Below are 22,087 nucleotides of genomic sequence, written 5' to 3'. Positions count from 1 at the left end.
TTTCCTTTGTTTCTTGTCCCATTTGTTTCAGACTGCCAATTCAGTTTGGTTGTTCTGTCTTATGACTCTTCCAGTTTTCTCTTTGTTTATCATATGTGGTTTTGTTTTGATTATTTGTTTAGTGGTTACCTTGAGGTTTGTATAAAAAATCTTGTGTTTGAGATAGTCCATTATCTGATGGCCTTTTATTTCCTTAAACTAAGGCAAATCAATCTCTTTCCTCTTCCCCTTCTAAGTCATTCTTGTTACAACTTATTCTATCTTGTGTTGTGGGTGTGTTTACAGTGATGAGGTTATATTTATTTTTGATGATTTCCTTCCTTTGATCTTTGATTTTGGTATTTAAGTGGTTGCTAACCTATTCTGGTAAAGATCTACTATTTTTCTGATCTTGTCTACCTATTATTCTCCTTGCTCCAAGCTTTGTATTCCCTTTCTCTTCTTTTTTTCAGGCCTGAGGGCCTTCTTGAGTATTTCCTGTAGTAGGGGTCTCATGGCCATGAACTCTCTTAGCTTTTGTTTATCTGGGAAAATTACTATTTCTCCATCATATTTGAAGGATATTTTTGCTGGATAGAGTATTCTTGGCTGAAAGTTTTTGTCTTTCAGTATTTTGAATATATCATTCCAGTCTCTTCTAGCCTGTAAAGTTTCTGTTGAGAAATCCGCTGAGAGCCTGATGGGACTTCCTTTGTACATTATTTTTTGTTTTTGTCTAGCTGCCCTTAATATTGTTTCTTCGTCATTGACTTTAGCCAGCCTTACCACTATATGCCGTGGAGTGGGTCTTTGCCTGTTGACGTATTTAGGCAACCTATTGGCTTCACTTACTGGTATTTCCTGCTCCCTCCCCAGATTTGGGAAGTTCTCAGCTATTATTTCCTTGAATAGGCTCTCTGTTCCTTTTTCCTTCTCTTCTCCCTCAGGAATACCTATAATTCTTATGTTATATTTCCTAATAGAGTCAGATATTTCTCGGAGACTTTCTTCATTTCTTTTTAGTCTTAGTTCTCTCTCCTCCTCCATCTGGAGCATATCTGTATTCCTATCCTCTATAATGCTAATTCTTTCCTCCATAATGTCAGCTCTGTTCTTTAAAGATTCCACTCCTTTATCTCCTCCATTGTGTTCTTCATCTCCATCAGTACTGACTGGTTTTTCTTTATGATTTCAATCTCTTTTGTGAGGAAACTCCTTATCTCATTGAATTGTTTCTCTGTGTCATCTTGTATTTCATTGAGTTTTTTTATGATAGCTATTTTGAAATCTCTGTCATTTAGGTTATGGATTTCTGTGCCTTCAGGGTTGGTTTCTGGGTGCTTGTCATTTTCCTTCTGGTCTGGTGATTTCATGTACCTTTGCATCGTGGTTCCTGTATTCGCTTTGTTTTTCCTCATCCTGGAAGTATCTGGTTGCAGTTTTCACCTGCCGCCACCGTGTGGTGGTTAAAAGCTGTGTAATCTGAGCCCCCTGTGCTCTGCCCCGGCTGCTCGCTGGGATCAGTTGGGCTGCTCTGCCTGGTCTGGTCGGCTGAGCTGCAGTGTTGGGCATGTGGGGTGGGGGGTGGGGAGCTCTGTCTTTTGCCCACTGGGTCCCTGGCGTGGGGGGTTTCTCGCTCGCCCCTCCATTATCTGCTCTCCTGGAGTGCTCAGATGTTGATGGCACCCCTGCAGCAGTTCTGAGTCCTCTGTGTGGGAGTTTCCCACTGGCTGAGAGAGCCTGAAGAGCTACGGTTTCCCTGCAGAGGGCTGCCCCTCCCTCTCTGGGAGCCGCGGGGACCCGGATTGCTGATCTGATGGGGAGGGAGAGGAGTTCTCCTTACCTCTCCCCACTTCCTCCAGGGGCCCCAGCACGTCCACTCTCAGATGTGTGGCAGTGTGGATCTTTCCGATCTTCCTTTTTGCTGTCTAGGAGTCCATTGTTGGTCTGTGACTGTCCCTTTTGTTGTATCTTATCGGGGGAAGAGTTTACGGGAAAGCTCATTCCGCCATGATGCTGATGTCACTCTGCCACCATTTTTAATACATCACAGCATCTCACCAAGTCCTTACCAAAGTCTCCCAGCTGAACTCCCTGTCCCCAGATTCTCACTGATGGCAGCTGGGAGGCAGCAATGCACAGGGTAGAAAAAGTGAGGGCTTTAGAGGTCATCAGGCCTGCATTCTGGTCCAGGCGGGATCCACTATCAGCAACTGGGTGAACTTGTTAGGTTACTTACCTCTCGGATTCATGGTTTCCTTGTGTATAACATGGCAATACTACTACTATAGTGGCCAAGAAAATGAACTTCTCAGATCTTCTAGTGCAGAGCATAACTGACCAATGGCCCTGTCCCAGCTGCTGGAGCTCTGAAATCTATCCTCTGATATTCATCCCCAGCTTGGTGCAGAAGCCAGGTCCTAGGGCTGCTCCTGGTCCATGACTAAGCATAAGAGGCCTATTCCAAGGAGATGCTGGACTCCTGAGACAGGCCAATTTGGCTCAAGGACCTCCTACAGCCTTGCTGAACTTTCTTAGTGCTGCATCCTTCCACCTAACCTTTCTTGCTTGACTCTCTCCTTCACAGAGATCATACCTGCATCCCAGGTCCAGCTCCCTGTCCATATTCCCTCATAAATTTCTTGCACAGTGCTCCTGTCTGGCACTGCTTTGGGGAGACTGGGACAGCCATCTACTCACAAGGCTGTTGTGGGTATTAAATAAGTGGGTACGTGTAAGCACCTAGCCAAGGCCTAGCATATAGTTGACACTCATTCGACTAATATTTATTGAGTCCCTGCTCTATGCCAGCTCTAGCCTGGGTGCCTGGGACATAACAGTGAGCAAAGCGGATGGGAACAACGTCAGGGTCACCTGCTTGAAGCTTCTCGCTGACTCCCACTGCTGAGGGATAAAGTCTCAACTCTTCCAGGGGATACAAAGAGCCCTTCCAAGTCTGACCCCAAGGGGCCTCAACACCTCCTAACCCACACTCTGCACCCCTGAACCTACAGTCAAAAGGAACTCCCTTCTTCCCTCTTACAATCTTGCTCTTTCACCCCAAGTGTCTTACCACACCTTTTTCTTCTTCTCGAAATGCCTCCTCCCTGCCTTGTACACACCCCCAAAATGACAAACTTACACATCCTCCAAGACCCAGGTCAATTATGGGGTCCTAGGTCACCCGGGCAGAATCTGCTGGTTGGCACAGATCTCAGCCCGCACCTCGTGAAAGCACTTATTTACACTGCGCTGTAATTGCTGTCACAGTGTCCCTGCCAACTTGTGAGCCCGTCTAGAGCAGCGGCAATGTCGTGTTCATCCTGACTCCCCAGCTCGGCACTTGGTAGGCCCGCAGTACGTTTCTGCGGGGTGAGTAAGTGAATGAGCCAAGGAGGACGGGCGATTTTCCGGGGTAACGGGGGAGCCTGCGGCGAGGGGGCGGGGGCGCGGCTGGGCCTGGCCCGGCTCAGGGAGCCGAAGCACTGGGGGACCGCCGGGAGCGGCCGCGGCTCGCGCGGACCGAATCGCGACCGCCGCTCCGGGGCACATGACTGCGGAGCCGGCCCCCGCCCCGCCCGCTCCCCCGCGCAGCTGCTGGCTGCTGCCTCCCGGGGCTGCGGCGAGCCCGGCCGGCGGGCGTCACGGCCCTGCGCGCTCCCTCTCTCCCTCCCGAGCTGCGCCAGGCGGGCGCCGCGGCTGCCCCGGCAGGGAAACCGAAACCAAAGCGGCTCGTTCCACTCCTCAGCCGGCCAGCCGGGCGCCCCGCGGGCCCCGCTCGTCCAGCCGCCGAGCCGGCAGCCGCGCGCACCGCCCGGGCCGCGCCGCGGACGCCAGGAGCTGGGCGCGGGCGCCGGAGGATCCCGGCTCTTCCGGCCGGCGCTGCGGCGGCGGCCCCGCCCTCTCGCCTGTTGGGTCGCCGGCCCGGCCCGTGAACGGCGCGCAGAATGGGCAGGTGCTGCTTCTACACGGTGGGGACGCTGTCCCTGCTCCTGCTGGTGTCCAGCGTCACGCTGCTGGTGTCCCGGGTCTTCCAGAAGGCCGTGGACCAGAAGATCGAGAAGGTGAGGCGGGGCGTGTGTGTGTGTGTGTGTGTGTGTGTGTGTGTGTGTGTCTTCGAGAAGGTGAGGCGGGGCGGTGTGTGTGTGTGTGTGTGTGTGTGTGTGTGTGTGTGTCTTTCCTCGCGCGCGCCCGCGCGTGCCGGGGGCGCTTGCAGCCCACCCTCCCCCTGCTGAACCTTGTGCGGGGAAGGTCTGCTCCCGGCGAACTCTCCCCACCAGAGCCCTCCTTTCTTCCTTGTCTTCTTGGGGTTGGTCGGGAAGGGTTAAAGAAGGATGGAGAGCAATGGAAATGACTGTCCTCTTTATAATAACAAATAAGACTGTGGATCTAGACTTTTTAAAAAGGCTTTCACTTATATTTTATCATTTGCATCTCCCCCCTCCCAGGCCCAATCTCTGTTGGGCCCAAACTCGTTTCCCTCCCACTTCATGAAGAAACAAAACTAAGTGAAAGACACCACAGAGGAGGCAGGTTTGTTGGCTGCTTGCTGAGGCCTTTGGAGTGGTGTGGGGCTCGGGGTGAGAAGTGGGTGTGTGATCTATTGTGTGCTTGCCTTCCTGGGCCGGGCAGGGCAAGGCAAGGCGGTTGGTAGCTCTCTTAGGCCTTGGGGCTGGGTGACATTTCAATCCGTCAAAGTCTGTGCTTACCCGGCCCCACCCCCTAACCCCCCACTTAGCAGCTTGGTATCTTGTACCAACAGTCTGGTTGCTTTGTCTCACTACCGATTCTTGCTCTTCTCAAACAGCCATTCGCTTCAGGCGAAGATACATTTAGATTCTTAAAAGACTCTGAATCTGTCTCTTCCCCCAGATGGGTGAGTTAGAGAGCTGGTCATTTCAGAGACTTCTCCATTGTTGACTTCACCAGTGGTCGTTTCTTCTGCCCTTTCACCCACACCCACCAATCCGTGTGGAAAGAGGAACAAAAGAGAGTTACTGGGATCACTTTTTCCTTTAAAAAAGAAAATCACTGGAGCAGCCTTCCGTTAGCACCCGTAACCGCGTGCTTAGTTTCTCCCCCTGGCTTGCGCTTGCTGTTGGCCGGGTAAACAAGCCCCGGCCTGGTCCAGCTGGATCACTGCACTTCCGGTTAGTAAAGTTGTCTCGTTCCCGGTCGCAGCACATATCCCTTTAATAGAGGTTTCCAAAAGCCATCAATTACGTGAAATCTGGCAGCTAAAGGCAACTTAAAACAAAACAAAACAAAAAATAGTCATGGCAAAGCATAATATAATTTTTTAAAAGTTCACATTGCCAAGGGAAGATGAAGCCGACTGCCGGAGCCTCTCAAAGACTGTTGTTTTCCCTGAGCACTCATGTTTAAGGAAAAGACTAAACTGAACCTTCTCCACTCCTGTCTACCTGCAAATCCATGGCGAGATTGTTTAAGGATGTAAACTCTTGACTAGAGTTCAGCAATCCAATTATGCTCCATATGTGACTTTTCTTGTGTGGCTTTGAAAGACTGTTTCAGGAGAGCGCTGTGAGATGAGTGATCTTTCCAGTTGCCTCAGCTCTCACCAGCCCTCAGATGCCCTGTGAGCCTCCATTTCAAGGGGGGCAGGGGGGTGGCTGTAGGGCAGCTTGGCTGGGGCTTGAGTTTGCGTTGATATTTAGTGATTGGCTTCCATGTGGTTTTCTCCAGGAGAAATGGACTCTGACTAATAAATTATAGTACAGGGGAGGTGGACTTTCAGAATTGCCCAGTCCCATTAAGGAACACTGCACCATGTGGTGTATGAAACTCAATGACAGGGCTAGTTTCAGTGGACAGGTGGGAGTATTGTGAGTCAACCAGAGGTCACACATGCCATCATTATCATTCAGATCTCCTGGATCACCTGTAGGGAGGTAGCCTGGGATAGTGGGACAGAGTGAGGACTTTGCAGGTCAACACTCCTGGGCGTGAGTCCTGGCCCCACCATGTACTAGCTGGGTGACCTTGGGCCAGGCACTTCACCTTTCTTGATTCTCAGTTTCTCCATCTATAAATGGGGATAATAACGACTCATGGAAATAGAGAGGTTATAAGAATTATTAGGGAAAATGGGTGTAATTTTCATGGGATATAGTTAGTGTTTTGTAAATGATAACAGTTTTATTTTTGTTAGAAGCCACATAAGCAAAGAAAAAATACATAAGATTTAAAGTCAGACACACTATGTTCAAATTCTAGCTTTGCCATTTACAAGCTTTTTGACTCCAGGCAAGCTACTTAACTTCTCTGAGCCTCAGTGTTATTACTTGGAAAAGAGAGGATGTTAGCTATCTTGGGCACAGCACTGCATTTACCATGAAGCTCACAACGCTGAAGTTTTGGGCTCTTCACTTGCACAGGCCCTTCCAAGACCCTGTACCTAATTCTGTATCCAAAATTTTCTTTTTCTTAGGAAGGGCTTCCTTGCATTGTGTAAGCTTCACACAAAACCGGGATCTGCCTCTGTGTGTGTTACTGTGAGACTGAGTGAGGTGGTCTGTGTAAAGCCCTCAGCACAATCTCAGGCCTGGAACAGGAGATCAATTTTGGCCACCATCCTTATTTCCATTAGTATTATCATGGAACAATTCACTCATACCTTGACTTTAATATAGTTGTAATATAATCCACTCTGATACTCCCAGTTCTTAGTTTTCTCATTTGAAGATTGTTCATGCCCTGGCTTGTCTCCATTAAAAAGAGAAGAAAGAAAAGGGATGACATTCACGTGAGTAGCTTTGGCTAGTTCTGAGAAGCTTAGTAACATAATTCCTATCAGAAGAATTTGCCTCAGGTGATAATTGTCCTTGAGCCCTGCAGTGAACAGAGGTGACTGAAGGGAGATTTTAATTCTGTCCAGTGAATGGCGTAGAAGGAACCAAGACAATTTGGTTCCATTCTTGGCTTCACTGGTTAGTGCCTTGTTTGGGGCACTATGATTCACTATGGGTCCTGTGATTGTTTCTGCTTCAATTTTCTCGATTTCAAAAGAAGCCCAGTAATGCCTCCCCCTTGTCTGTCCATACCCTTTTCCTGAGGGATATTCTGAGCATTAACCAGGCCTTCTCTGTCAAGTGTTTGGACCTCCCTGAAGACAGAGCTTTGCAGAAACCCAGCACTCTCTTTTCCTCCAGAGAGCCTGGAAGGGCAGGATTGTATGTTACATTTCATTTGGTAACCCCGCTAGTTGTCCTGGTACCAAGCACAGTGCCTGTGCATGGAGGTACATGATAAATGCCTGTGGCCTCACTTTGTTTGTTTTAGTTGAAAGAACAGTGTCCTGAGAATCAGCAGAGCTTGGTTAAAATTCCCTTTTCTGTCACTAACAAATACTTGGATTAAGTTGAACAAGCCAGGTGGCAAATTATTGAACCCCTTGAAACCTTAGTTTCCTCATTCTGAAAACGGGGGTCGTAAGAATCCCTACCTTAGGGTTGTTGCAAGAGTGAAATAAAATGATTGATGTAAAGCATCTGGCACAGTCCTTTCCACAATGCCTGAATGTGGACGTTTGTTATTGTTTCTGGCTATTCTTTTCTCAGCTAGAAATTGAAGCTTATACAATAGATAAGTTTCCTTCCAGCTCCTGGTTTCTGAGATTCTATGAGACAGGCATGTGACCTTTGCTTGAGAGCAAATGTGCAGCTCAGGATATTAAATTTGCACTTAGACTTGAACATCTCCCAGAAATGGGGACGCAGAGCGGGCCAAGGTCAGGGCTGGCTAGTTAGGAGATGGGCTGGCAAGGGAACCAGTGAGAGGGAAGGAGACTGTTCACATTCTTCCTTTTCAAGGCCAAGGAAGGCCGATAGCATTAGGTCTCAGGAGTGGGAAGAGCAGGGCAAATAGACTTGCCCTTTGCCGGAACCTAAGGCTCTGGGCAAGCGAGTACCAGCTGGCCAAGTTTGGAGCTGTTCTATGGATGCCTCAAGAAATAAAATCTAGTCAGTGACAATTTAACCAAATCACAGTGATTGGTGAATATGTGGGGGTCTTCTTCTTTAAAGTCAAATTGATAAAACATCTTCATTGTTGTTTATGTAAAGACAGTCAACTCTATATAATCTTAAAGGGCTCCTTGCATATCTACCTCATTTCCTGAGTTGCTTCTTTTCGGAGTTATGAAGACATAAAGTCTTAGAATAAGAAAAAAAACCTTAGGCATCACTTAGTCTGTTATTTTACAGTCAGAGAAACTGAGACTATCTCAGTTTTAAAATGGATGATGGTGGGTATGAAATCGCCTTTATATTTCTATGACACGAGAAACATAGTGACTTATGAAGGCAAATGGAGAGGTAGGGGTAGGGTTAGCCGTGCAAGCTGGGTCTCCTAATTCATGGGTTTCCCATCCTGAGGGTACCCATACGTCCCATTGCCTGTGACAGTCCTGGTTTATTTATACCTGTTGTCCTGGCATAATTGCTAGCACCCTCTTTTCTTTTCAAAGATTGCTGGTTTGGAAAATAAATTCTGTCCTCACATACCGTGCTGTCCTGCACTTCTTGGCATTAAACAGGAACAATGCTCTCTAAGGAGCTGAGGCCCACTCAAGCTAGCTCAGGAAAGAGGATTTTTTTCTTTTTGTAAAGCTGGAAGAGGAAGCTTATAGAAATCTGAGGGCAAGAACCACAGCACAGTGAGGCCGCGTGAGAGTACAGTAGAAACTGGGAAGTCAGCAGGACCCAGGCACTCTCTGTCTCCTGCTCCCTCCTCTGCTTTCCCTGCCAGCCAGCTTTCTCTCTTTACTCCTTGGGCTCAGGCTGTTGACTCATCTGGGGCTTCCTCAGCCCCAACCCAGTGTGACCCTCCAGCTGCTGAGCCTCCCAGGAACATGCTTCATCTCTTAGTCTCTCCTTTCCAAATTTGTCCCAGAGCAATGTCATTGGCTCGGCACAAGCAGAAATTGTAGATCTATAAACAGAGGCAGTATCCTTGCAAGATTTTCTAACTCCTAAGCAAAAGTATCCAACTCCTCCCTGGCTTTTAGAAATGTGATCTTGTAATACCAAAATCATATTATGTTTCTTTCAACATCTTATTCATGGTGACCATGAGTGCATTCATTTGTTTTTCTTCTCTCCTGGACTCTCATTTTACCCCTCCAAAATTCATGCAACTGGGCTACTACTGTCCCCTTTCTTGTGATAAACAAAATAAGGCACCTTTATATCCCTAAAGGATTGCATGAACTGGTCTTCCTGGCCTTCCCAGCCTCATAGCACAACAGAATCTCTATGCTCGAGTCCTGTCATCTCCTGTCAGTGCATTTTTCTCATTTTGCTTCCTCCTACCAGGGTCTTTGCATGTGTTGCTCCATCTCCCTGGAATGCTTTTTCTGTTTTCTTCCTCTGGTTACTTCCTACCCCTCCTCCAGATCCAGCCATATCACCCCTTCCTCAGGGAAGTCACCCCCAACTTCTCTCTGGATAATCGTTTTCTACATGTGCATAGTAATGTGTATCACTCCTTCCTGTCACTTACAGCACTTGAAAATTTATAGTCATTTGTATGATTGTTTGATTAAAATCTATCTCTTTCTCCTGTCCATAAGCTGCAAGAGGAGAGGGACCCTGTTTCACTTTTCAAAATCATGTTATGTTTCTTTCAACATCTTACTAATTCATGGTGACCATGAGTGCATTCATTATTAATGGCTAAGACAAGGGAGTAAACCAGTAGTTCTCAGTGTCATCCCTAGACTCCAGGAACTGCATCCAAATCACTTCTGAAGATTTAAAAAATACAGACCCCACCAGCCCTGCTGAATCAAACTCCCTTGGAAGGGCCCCCAGATTAAAGAGCTAACCATGAAGTCCGTTACTGCTGATTTGGATGGTGAGTATGTTACCCGTGTCTTTACTCCTTGAGATGGCAATTCTTGTTTTTTTTTAAAAAACTTTGTATTTTATTCTTTATTTTTGTTTATTTTTCTGATAAGAAAAGATATACATGCCATTATAAAAAGTCAAATACAACAAAAATTAATAAAAGATAACCACTGTTAACATATTGTTGATTATTCCACATTTTTGTTTATGCATATATAGTAACATGTGAACTTTACAAAAATGGGGTGGTTCTGTTCTTACTGTTTATTTTTAATTTCAGTTTTACTGAGGTATAATTGACATATAAAAGAGATGATAATTCTAGTTGAGGATATTACTACTAATAATTACTATTATTCTGCAAGTTTACATTAAAGGAAAGATTTTGGGGGAAGAAGGGGAAGATTCTTGCCTGTGAGAACCATTTTTGCTTTCTTGTTTAATAAAGTGCAAGATTTCATTCTGTCAGGCCACAGCAAAGGGGCCATCTGTTCTGCCAGACATTTGCTTGTTTCCCAGGGAAGAATCAGCAGGTGGGATTATAAGGTTATTAATGAAAACATAGGATGTTGGCCAAGTTACTAGGCATTTATGACCTATATCATCAAGATATACACTATATATACACGATATACTAATGAAGGGACCATTTTTAATCAAAGCTGGTAACTAGTCAGAATCAACTGAGGAAAACAAAGGCTGCTTTTGGTGTTTGCTCTCTATATCTAAAAGCATTTTTAGGCATATATGGCAGTCATTCATTTATTTAGTAAATATTTACCAAGTGTGGCCCATTTGTGAGGCAGTGTGCTAAGAGCTATGGATGCGATAGAGACACTGTCCCTATTCTCACAGAATTTATAAGCTAATTCAAACTTTCTGGCCTCAGGCCCTTTTACACTCTTAAAAATTATTGAGAACCCCGAAGAACTTCTGTTTCTGTGGGTCATATCTATTGATATTTACAATATTAAAAATTAAAACTGATAAATTCTTAAAACACTAGGCTACACAAGCACATATTCTATCAGCTGTCAGAGCAATGACATCATTACAGGTCGTGTAGCCTCTAGAAAACTCCACTCTACACTCATGAAGGGAAGAGAGTGAAAAAGGCAAATGATGTCTTAGTATTATTATGAAAATAGTTTTGACCTTGTGGACCCCCTGAGAGGGTCTTGGGAACCCCCAGGGGTCCTCAGACCACACTTTGAGAACTGCTGATCAAGTTTTCATTTAATTAATTATGTTGATTTTTAGAAGAATTTAAAGAATAATATAATATCCATGTTATATTTCTGTGAGACCAATTTGGAAATCATATTATTAACGTTTTCAAACCCCCAGGATTTTGTTTAGTGTGTTATACATTTATGTGTCCTCTTAGTTTCCCTGTGAGTCCAGGGGGGAAGATAACAGTTGGCCATCAGTGATGAGTTCAGTGAGTCTCTTGTCTTTCCCTGTGTGCTGATCAAACTAGACAAGAAAATTAGCATCTGCATAATGGAATTACTGGATAATTCCCCTCTAGCCTCATTCCTGCCAGGGATTTTCAATCCATATGACATAATTTAGTATTTAAAGCTAGCCTGAAAGCTCTCTTTGAAGGTAGGGGTCCTGCCTTGTGTAGCTTTCCATCTTCTTGCCATATCGCCAAATGCAGTGTCATATAAAATAGATGGTCAGTAAATGTTGCTTGGATGAATGGAAAGATGAATAGACGAAACCGTACATCTTTGGGAATGATTTTGTTTGCATGTTGTTGTTCTTGTTTAGCTTCACATTTTTGTTCTGCTCTCTAGACCATTGGTCACATGTTTGCCTCACTAATAGTTTGTACCTTTAAAATCTGGAAACTTCACCCAGTTATCCAGATTTCCAGCTTCACTTGAAGCACGTGGATGCTCTGCAGGGCTGTCCACACCCCAGTGCTGTGTGGCAGCAGGCTGAGCAGACTAGAGGCTGCCCTCCAGGTGTGACGTCCCTCCCTGCTCCCACCGTCCTTCACACTCCTGTTGGCCCCCTGACCCCAAGGCCCAGTGAAGGTGCCCTTTGTCATCATGCTTGCTCTGTTGTCTTTCTTAGAGTAGAGAAATATCTGTTTGTATCTGGCCCTCTTTACCAAAAGAAGGAAAATGAAAGACAGTCTGAAAGGGTCACGTATTTAACAAAAGGGGGAGAGGGCACGCTTCTATGTAGAAGCGGATATTATTGCTAGGGTTTCACATACAAGCAAATGTACAGACTGGTGCCTGCTCTACTCATTTACCTTACCCACGCCACCCCTTCAGCATCTGAGTTTTATGTTCTTTCGAGAGAAAGGGAGCAGAATGCCATTGTTACAGTAATGTAATCACTCTGGCAAGTCCCATTTTAAGGATATTTGCTTTTAACACTGTATACTTCTATTAATCCAGAGCAATGGAAGGAAGAGGAGACATAGATATAAAGAGGCGATGAAAACATCACTTATTTCATCTTTGAGAGATATAATCACAACCAAACAGGTTGTCAAGTAATAAGACCTGCCATACAAGTTACACACAGAACCAGGCAGTGTTTTGATGGCTACTCTTCTTATTTATTCACATCTCAAAATCCTCTTTCTCATCCATGCCTTCAACCACCCCTCCCCCCACATGCACATATGTTTCCCCGATTTTCACCTGGTCCTTAGGATTAAGGTTCCATTTGGTGGCTGCTTTTTCTCCCTTTAGGCCGGCAGTGCTCAACCTTGGTTTTACATTTGTAATTACCTGGAAGCTTTTAAAAGCTATTCTAGCGGGTGTTTTGTGGCAGGAGCTTTTTCGGGATAGCTGTTCCACCACACTGTCCTGTATGTAATTTACAGACAGAGCAGCAGCTTACACATGAACTAACATTTGAACCTCAACTGTCAGATCTCATTAGCTGAAATGATTACAGTTGCAATGAAAGCCAAATGAGTTCACAGTAGTGACATTACAAAGAAAGAATGCCAGTACATTTGTTCCTGAGTTAAAAAAAGGTCAGAGAATAAGGGTCGAATGTTAATGGCAGCTTATTTCTTTTACCTGAATAGAGAATTAAAAAAGGTAAGTAGCGCAAATTACTTATGTTACTACAAGAGTCTGGATTGGCTTTGCCTAGGTTCAGGGAGAAATTTTAAAAAACAAAGCAAAGCAACTGGTGTTTGATATTTGGTGAGTTTTATTAATCTGGAGTCCAATGAGAATCAGCCACACACTGTTAGGCCTACTTCTCAAAGCTGGTGGGCTTTATCTCTGGGTGAATTTAGACTGTGTAGATGGCAACATGGATGCTGAAGTGTGTTTAATTATTAAGTAGCACGCTGTTGAACTAAAAGAACAACCAGCAGTGCTCTTGAGTCCTGAAAGTTTCCTTAAAAGTATTGCTTATTCCCATCAAAGCCTAATGCAATCCCCTGAGTACTTATTTTTGTCATTTGGAAGTGGCTTAAGCCGGCACAGCTGGTTCAACAACTCTCCTAGTGTTGCCTTCCCGAAAGATCTCTGTCAGGCTGACTTGGATGTATTGTGTCTTATGGCTGTATCAAGTCATGACAGGTCTCACAGAAGCAGCTGATCCAGCCTGTACCTGGGGAACAGAGGGCAATTGAGTGTTGCTGGTGCATAAAGTGCCTACCGGGGAATGACAGATGATGACAGGTGACAGGCTGTGTCAGATCTTGGCAGGACTTAGTACAGCAGGTCAAGGACCTTGGACTTTGTCCTGTGACCCTTGGGGAGAGTGGCTGCTCCGATAGGCACTTTTGGTAGAACACTCTGGAGGCTGAGGTTGATAATGGATTTGAAAGGAACAAGGCTGGAGAGAAGGAGACCAGTTAGGGGACTACCTACAGTATTGCTGCGCTCTAAGCCGGTGATAAAATGGGCACAGGAATAGAAATGGAGAAGAGGACTTAGTGACTGATTAGGGGAGAAAATCATGAGTCCATTTTTGGTCATGTTGACTTTGAGCAGCCTATGAGATGTCCAGGTGGGGATTTTAGGATGGATCCATTCAACTGAAATGATTCAAACAATTCAGGCACAAGCCCTTCTTCAGGCTGAATTGCTGGGCCTGGCAACACACCTAATTGTTCACTAATTATTACATGCATGTCAGTTTGGGGTCCTTCGCTAAATTTTTCTTGAGAACAAGGCCTATGTTGGGTATGTAGAAAGCTCTTAATATATACATATTGGTTAATAAACTGAAAAATAAGTTTTTCAATCCAAATGATTAATTTGGCTGTTCACACTGCAGATTCACCATATAACTCGATCATCTTTCCAATATTTCTTTTGGTGGCAGTGCCACAGAATTATGCCTGAAAAAATTCATCGTGTTCTGCTTGACTAAAATTAATAAGCAATATCCAAAGTCATGTTGTAAAACTGATTTAGGACCTCACATTGATTTTTAATGTAGCATAACTAGAAAGCTCTGCTGATTACAGGGTTTGTCTGCTGGCTGTCACCACCACAGCAGAATCCTCAGTGAGGAGGATCAGTTGTTTGCAAGCCACGGCTTTCCATGGCTTTATGTTTAGACTGAGCAAAGGACTCCTTGTGACTAGGGAAACTGGCTCGTTGTATTGGGGGGAGTGAATGACTTCCTGTGCCAGACGTTCTCTGGGCTTGAAGTTAAGGCTATTACTTGTTAGTTTCTGAGTCCTTCCTTTGCAAAGCAAGCTCCTGGGAGTGTACGATTGAATGCCCTGAGGATCTGGGCCAGAAATTAGAAGTTTAAGGTCACAACGGAGCCCTCTTCTAGACCATCTTGTAGCAGGAGGTTGAGGTGCTTTCTCTGAACACATTAGCGTAACTAGGGCAGAGCAGCCACCCGGAAAGACAAGGGCTCTCTCCCTTTCTCAGTTCCTCACATGTCAGTTCCAGGCCAGGACTTCACCTTGATCTCACACCATGACCTCACATGGCAACCCTAGTTTCCTGCCCTCCAGAGGTAAGGGCTGACTCCCTAGGAAGGTCTTAGAGCCCAGGTACGGTTTCTCCACAGTTTGACAGTCTCTCTGGAGTAGGGCTGCCAGATAAAATATAGGATGCTTAGTTAAAGTTGAATTTCAGAGAAACAGCAAATAATACTTCAGTGAGTATGTCTCATGCAGTATCTCGATTCATTACTTCAGCTCTCTCTGAGACACTTTTTCTTGAATTGTTTGAATGTAAGTTGCAGACATTACAACTCCTTGCCCGTGAATCCTTCAGCATGTATCTCCTAAAAATTAAAGCATTTTTGACATAGCCCATGCAATATTGGGACATACTTGGACATCCAGTGTTTTTATTAGCTAAATCTGGCAGCTCTACCCTGGGGGTGCGGTGGGGTGGCAGCTGCTGGAGTGGCCACGCATGGACTTTGCCAACCCACAGACCTGGACTTGGGAGGATTGGACTTGACTTACTGGCTCTGTGAGCTGGGGAAAGCCAGTGCCACCATTTCCGTATCTGCAAGATGGGAAACCTTACCTTGCAGAGTCAGTGTAAGGCTCAGAGATCGTGGACATAAAGCCTTAGCACGGCCGTGCCTGACTCCTGGAGACTTACAATAGATAGCAGCTGGCCATGGTAGTAACAGTATTGTCCTCTGAGCTGAACATCAGGGGAAGGAGATAAAAATAAAGAAGCAACTGTTGTAGAAATGGCAGCTGTGTTTATGAACTTCCCTCTGTTCTCTCATTCCCCTTCTCCTTCCCTACTTAGTGTGTACACACACACACACACACACACACACACACACAACACACAACGTGCGGCCTACTCTGGGATTTACATTGGGTTCCTACGTCCAGCCATGTGGGGTGGAGGCAAAGAAACACATTAAAGGTGCAGGAAAAGCCAGCACTCTTGAGAGCAAGGTTGAAAGGAATAAAAGGTGGTGTGAGAGTTGTGTGGGTGTTGGCTCAGCTAAGAGTGGCCAGGGAGAGGAGGGCAATGGGGGCGGAGGCAGGCTGTGAGGAGAGCCCCAGGTTGTAACAGAATCTGCTATCAGTGTGACTCTGGCAAGCTGTCAAGGATCGGTTTTATTATTAGGTTTTACTGTTAGGTTTTTCATTTGCTTTGTTTAGTTAAGGACTCGAGTCTACTAAATGTTTATTTCTATCCTGAAACGTCCTAAGTGAACTTGAAATTTGGAGGAATGAGTTCAAGTCAGACTGTTGCAAGAACAGCCAGTTTTACCCTGCCTTCTGGGAAGGATTTTGTTCTCCTTCTTACCGGAAACTCTTCCACTTGCCTTTGGACTTTTGATTGCCTAAGGGCTGGATACACACCAGGCAAGAGAACCTCGGGCAGTTCACCATCTGTTCATTCACACTGGCTCTTTTGCGAATCATAATTCTGAGGTGTTTTTCTTTACTTGAATAAATGAGTGAGATTGCAAGTCCTTTCTCATTCAGAAGTTCTCCACACACGGAGATGCTTGTCAGGAAAAGTTAGCTGGGAATACAGAGTGCTCAACAGCCCTCCTGACAATGATGGGAAGAGAGAGCCTGTACAGCCCGGGGTGGGGGATGGGCTGGGAGCTTTTGTGAGAGAGCTGACTACAGCTGAGGAGGCATCAGCCTCGCCTTGGTTTCGCAAGGACAGAAGAAAAGCCTAGATGAGGTTGGTTCTCTTTGTATCCACTCCTTCTCCTTGCCCTTAGGGTGGGTTAATAACATTTTATAGAATCTGAGTTTCTAAAAAACTTATAAGGGAACAATTATATTTTTCTGCTTACAGAAGTAATTTATTTCTGTTGTAAAAAATCCAAACAACGCAGAAAAACATGACAGAATGGAAGACCCCTCATAATCCTGTCCTGCAGAGATAAGTGCTATTAGACATTTAGCATGGATGCTTAAGAGATTTTGAGGGTAACTAAAAGACTGAAATTTTTAAATTATCTCTATTTCACCCTCCTAATGTTTTCATTTTTGCATTTTATCTGCACATGTACATATTTTACATTGTCTGCCCTTTCCATTTAACATAGATCATGAGCATGTTTCTTGTTTCTATGTAGTTTTTATAATTTTAATGGTTGCTGTCTACTCTAACCTGTGAATTATCATAATTTACTATCATTCTTTTCCTGTTCAACATTTTGGTTATTTCCAATTTTCTGCTAATTCCTGATGTTTCAGTTTAAACTGAATTATATCTGGGCTGGAGGAGAGAATCATGACTAAAGACTTCTGTTGTTTTTCTCTTTTGTTTAGCATTTGCTGGGTTGTCTGTATTTGAGCAGACTCACAGGAGTGACACAATTCCCTTTTTTCTTCTGGCTAAGCCCTGGAACCCTCTCAACCCCAACCTGAAGATGGTAATAATCAAGATCACAGTCACCATTTATTGCGCATTTTGAGTATGGCCTGAGATAAGCACTCTGCTGAAACTTCATTTAATCCTTACTATAATCCTAGCCAAGCCCTACTTCCCACCTGTGCCGGCAGAACCTTCTAAAACACCTGTTGCCTGTGTCAGTTCAAAATAGGCAACATAGCACAAAGGTCAGAAGTCTCCTGATAAGGAGAGACTATTTGAAAGGATTATTGCAAAAAGGAAAGGACTGTTGCAATAGAGGGAGGGGACTTGCGTTCTGGAGAGCCTGTGGCAGTGTGATCTGCAGGAGCCTCAAGGGTCAGAGGTTTTCCTTTATAGGGAGGAGTAAACAAGGCTGGGAAGCAGAGAAACTTAGCCAGAGTTTGGCTAACAAGCATTTTTTTTCCCAACTTTATTGAGGTATGATTGACAAATGAAAATTGTATATATTTAAGGTGCACAACATGATGTTTTGGTAAATGTATATACATTGTGAAATGATGACCACAATCAAGCTAATTAACGTATTCATCACCTCCCATAGCTACCTTTGTGTGTGTGTCTTTGTGTGTGTGTGTGGTGAGAACACGAGATCTACTCTCTTAGCAACTGTCAAATATACAATACAGTATTATTAACTATAGTCACCATGCTGTACATTAACCAGCATGTTGTGCCATTGATCAGTGGGAACAAGTGGTTCAGCTAACCAATTATGAGGCAAAAAATGGAAATCTAGAGGGTCTGTGTCTGGCCTTGTCTTAGGTAAACGGGGGGGGGGGGGTGGGTGGGGGGGGGCATCTGTGAATCTTATCTAAGTCATATGGGGAAGGGTGTTTCTTTGCAGTAAGCCATTCCTGGAGCACGGAAAGGGAGATTCCTGAACTATTGCTGTTTTCCGTGCTCCGATAAAATTCAGCATTGCCAGGAGCACAGCTTTGGAGTGAGTCCTGGGGTGGGAGGCTGGCTCCACCCACTACTAGCAAATTCTCCTAACATCTCCTGAAGTATAAAATGGGGAAGGTGATTTTCACCTGGTAGACTATTAGGGGGATTAGGGATGAGATAAGGTGGCAACCTGTAGTGTCTGGCTCTTGATAATCTGCATCTCAAAAACCTTCCATGGCTCCCCATTGTATATGTCTAGACTCCTATGACCCCAACCTCTTTCTCTAAAAGAATCTCCCTACTCCGCATAAAACCAGTCACACCTAATACTGTCCCACCTGTGTGTCTTTTATTGTCTCATTCTCCACATCTGCTATCTTTCTGATTAAGCAGAGGACTCTAGGAGAGATGGACACAGCGCAGGGAGGAAGAGCTCACTCTGTCCAGGCAGACAGGATAAGTGAATCAACCCTGGCTGTCCAAAAGGCGTCCACCCCCATGACCTTCCTCTGCTTGCCAAATTTTTATTCACTATTCCCAGCTTACTTTAAGCACCACCTTTCTCCATCTCAGTTCATAGAATCCATTGTCTGAACACTGTAGAGACCATTGTCTGGTGTACTCATTGGCCATTTATCACATGCTACTTTATATCGTTGATTATCTTGCATGTGTGTATCAATATTCCCCTGAATAGAGGATAAGCTCCTGGAACACAAAAACCGTATCTATGTTGCTGGGTATCTCCTAGCACATACTACACAGTGCTTTGATGATTTGCATGCATAGTTCTATACTTTGCAAGAAAACCATGGGTATAGCACTACTTTAAATAGTTGTTACGAATAGAGGTCATGGAGGGACACAGATTTTTCTTTCTACCCACAAAAGGAACTGGCTGCACTTAGCTCTTTAGGGTGCTGGATTTCTAAGATACACAAACTGATAGGTGCTAGATCTATGATTAGTACCTGTGATTCTAATGCAGCTATTGCTTTCTCCATATCTGAATGTGACTAAAATGGCCAATGAACAACCACTTCCTCTGGGTACACATTAAAGGCCCTCCTTGGATTTGGAGCTGTCAAGCTCCTGTTACAAGGCCTGGCACCGTGGCTTTGCATTGACCGTTCATGCCTTTCTTCTGCTCATCTCTGATTGCCTCATATTCAGTTCTTCTCTGCACTGTCTTATAAGCAGAGTCGATGGAAGCTAATGTAAAAGTGTTCTAGTACTATATTTTGTTGATTGAACAGATATTTCTCCAAGAACTGCATTGTCCTAGACACTGTGGGGAAGATTAAAGGGAAAAAAAACCCTACTCTTTTTTTGTGGGTCACCACCTTCTGTTTTGATAAGCCTACGGTTAACTTAATACATCACCATATTGAGTAGCTGCACTTTCATTTTTGGTTGCAAATATCACTTGCTTCAAGTTGATTCCTGTTAACTTCAATTTTTAGAAGACGTTTTCTGTCCTGACCACTTTTTTCCCTAAGAAATTCCTATGTAATGTGTTATGAGGTTCAAAGGAAAGGATGATCATCCAGTTGAAGGGGGCTACTCAAGGAATTCATGGAGGAGGGAAAGTTATTGCCCTGCCCTTTTCTGGAAATTTATAGACAAGAAGAAGTTCTTATTTCAATGAAATCAGACAACTTTTAAAATATCTATGAGCCTTCAAAATCCTCTGAAGACAAATTATTATTTATGTTAGACTTCTCATAGTTAACATATTAGTTTTAGGTAGGTTAAATTTATGTTACTGAGCTGTTTCTAGGTCTAGATGTGTACTTTATGGTGGAGAAACTCTACCATATACTTGTATAACTAAAATATGTAGTGTATTGATACCCATTTTATTAAAGTGTTGTATGCAAAGGTATGGTGGGAGAGTGGAGAAAAGCCACACTGGGTCCCAGACCCAGCTGTGACATTAAGTAGTTGTGTGACCTTGAGCACAGTCCCTTACCCTTCCAGGGCCTAGAGGTCCTTTCCAGTTCTGGTGCACTCTCGCTCTCTGGGCCTGACTCTCTCTCCCTTGCTCCTCCTCGGAAAGCCAAGACTTTTGTTTAGAAGATAAGATAAAAGACCACAAAGCTCTTAAAAAACCACCTAAAATGACTGATTAGACTGTTCGGTGACTGGGGCAGGGAAGATCAAAGTGTGTGGGGCCAGGTGGGGAGGGCTTCACCAACGAGAGCAGCGTCTGAGCCGGACCCGGAAGGTTGGAGGAAAGGGGTTTCATGGTTTGTCTTAAAGTTTTTCTGTCTCACCAATCTGATCTCAACTCAGTAAATCAGTACTGATAGTCAAGGCCAAGAATATTTCAATAATGTGTCATTTGGATAGAAATCTGGTGATTAGATGTTCTGAACTGATGCCAAACCACAAGTCATCCCCAATTCTATGACACGGCCAACTCATGGATGTGAATTTGCTTCCAGCCCTCCAGATGACGAGCTTTGCTTTGACAAACTTAGGTCTTCTGCGTTCATTTATTCCAGAGCCACTTTGTTTTTCCCTGCAGAGATTGTTGGAATATTTTCTATTTAATGGTAGAACAATATCATTAAGCTCCTTTGCAACATTGCTTCTGTTAAATTAGAGGCTGGACTACTAAAATTTGTGTGTTTTAGCGTGTGGTTTCTAACATTTTTTGAAGCTGGTCCCTTTGTTTATTGTCACCCAAAGCCTCACTGCCAGAGAAGAAACAGGTGACATCAGAGGATGCTTCTTTTGCCATCTGGTTCTTATGGTTTCACTAGTGGCCTTACATTGTCTCTATCAATTTTTCTCTTTCCATTTTCTTTTTAAAAATTTTCTCAATGTGAATTTTTTATTCATTATAAAAAATTTGGAAAATACAGAATCTCATCAAAGAGAAAATAACAATGATCCAAATTTCCAACACACAGAGTTAATCACTGTGCACATTTTGGTTTGTTTATTCTCAGTGTGTGCTTTTATCTTTCATGTGTACTTCAACAATTTTTACTGTAAAAATGCAGTGTTTTTCCATTAACAAATTAAGGACCATTAGGACTGCTAGATATGAGGTTTGTGTCTGTTAACCTTGGGTGCTGTGTTAATCAGGCTTCTATTGCAATGCTGGATAACAAACAAACCCAAATCTCAGTAGCTTGTAACAGTAACATTTGTTGCACACTCAGCTGTGCAGGTTGGCTGCAGTTTGAGCTTGGCTGGCTCAGCTGAACTAGGCTGGACTCCAGGCTTCACGTGTGGTCCACACATCATCATTTTAGGGCCTTGGCTGAAGGGTCAACAGCTACCTGGGGCATGCTGTTCTCTTGGCAGAGGGTGGCTGGTGGAAACTTGCCATGCCTTTTAAGGCCTTAGTTCAAAATTGGGGCATTGCCATTTCACCTACATTCTGTTACTCAAATCAAGTCACTTGGCCAAGCCTGAAATCAGTAGGGTGGGAAGAATACTCTTCCCATAGGGGGGCCATGGTGTATTAGTTTGCTAGGGATTCTGTAACAAATCCCACAGACTGGGTGACTTGAACAACAGTTCTCATAGTTCTGGAGGCTAGAAGTCTGAGATCAAGGTGTCAGCAAGGTTGATTTCTTCTGAGGCCTCTCTCCTTAGCTGGTAGATGGCTGTCTTCTTCCTGTGTCTTCACATGATCTCTCCCTTGTGTCCTGATCTCCTCTTCTTATAAGGACATCAGTCATATTCGATTATAGCCCACCCTAATGACCTCATTTAACCTTAAATTTCTCTTTAAAGACCCTATCTCCAAATACAGTCACATTCTGAGGTAGTGGAGGTTAGGACTTCAATATACGAATTTTGAGGGGACACAATTTAGTCCAGAACACATGATAAGGGTGGGAAACGAAGGACTGTAGACAGAGAATACCCTAAGCACTTAACTTCAGTGAGGCTCAGCTTTCTTATCTTGAAAACAGGGGGATAGACATCTCTATGTTATGGGCTTGTTGGGGATTGAATGAGAAAATGCATATACCACCCCTGGTGTGGAGGTGGTATGGGTGG

The 22,087-nt window shown here is 44.4% G+C and overlaps 1 protein-coding gene and 1 pseudogene across 4 annotated transcripts in view; one reads left to right on the top strand and one right to left on the bottom strand.

Moving 5' to 3' along the window:
- Positions 1-2,604, bottom strand: part of LOC101399741 (importin subunit alpha-1 pseudogene) — a 39,357-nt pseudogene extending 36,753 nt beyond the window's left edge.
- SCARB2 (scavenger receptor class B member 2) overlaps positions 1-22,087 on the top strand; it is a 105,739-nt gene that overhangs the window by 40,177 nt on the left and 43,475 nt on the right. The window contains exon 1 of one of the 4 annotated variants that reach the window (XM_087434443.1): positions 3,619-4,043. The exons of 1 other annotated variant lie outside the window; for it this stretch is intronic. In XM_087434443.1, coding sequence (XP_087290569.1) covers positions 3,927-4,043 — 117 coding nt within the window. In that variant the 5' untranslated portion in view covers positions 3,619-3,926. Of the gene's footprint in view, positions 1-3,618; positions 4,044-22,087 lie in introns of those variants that run through there. 2 more of the 4 variants (XM_087434441.1, XM_004430852.3) reach the window with 2 other exon arrangements.

Source organism: Ceratotherium simum, chromosome 8 (assembly GCF_057802395.1).
Source record: "Ceratotherium simum simum isolate JZ-2026a chromosome 8, ASM5780239v1, whole genome shotgun sequence".
In the NCBI taxonomy this organism is placed as follows: domain Eukaryota; kingdom Metazoa; phylum Chordata; class Mammalia; order Perissodactyla; family Rhinocerotidae; genus Ceratotherium; species Ceratotherium simum.
This window is presented reverse-complemented; position numbering and strand designations above follow the sequence as displayed.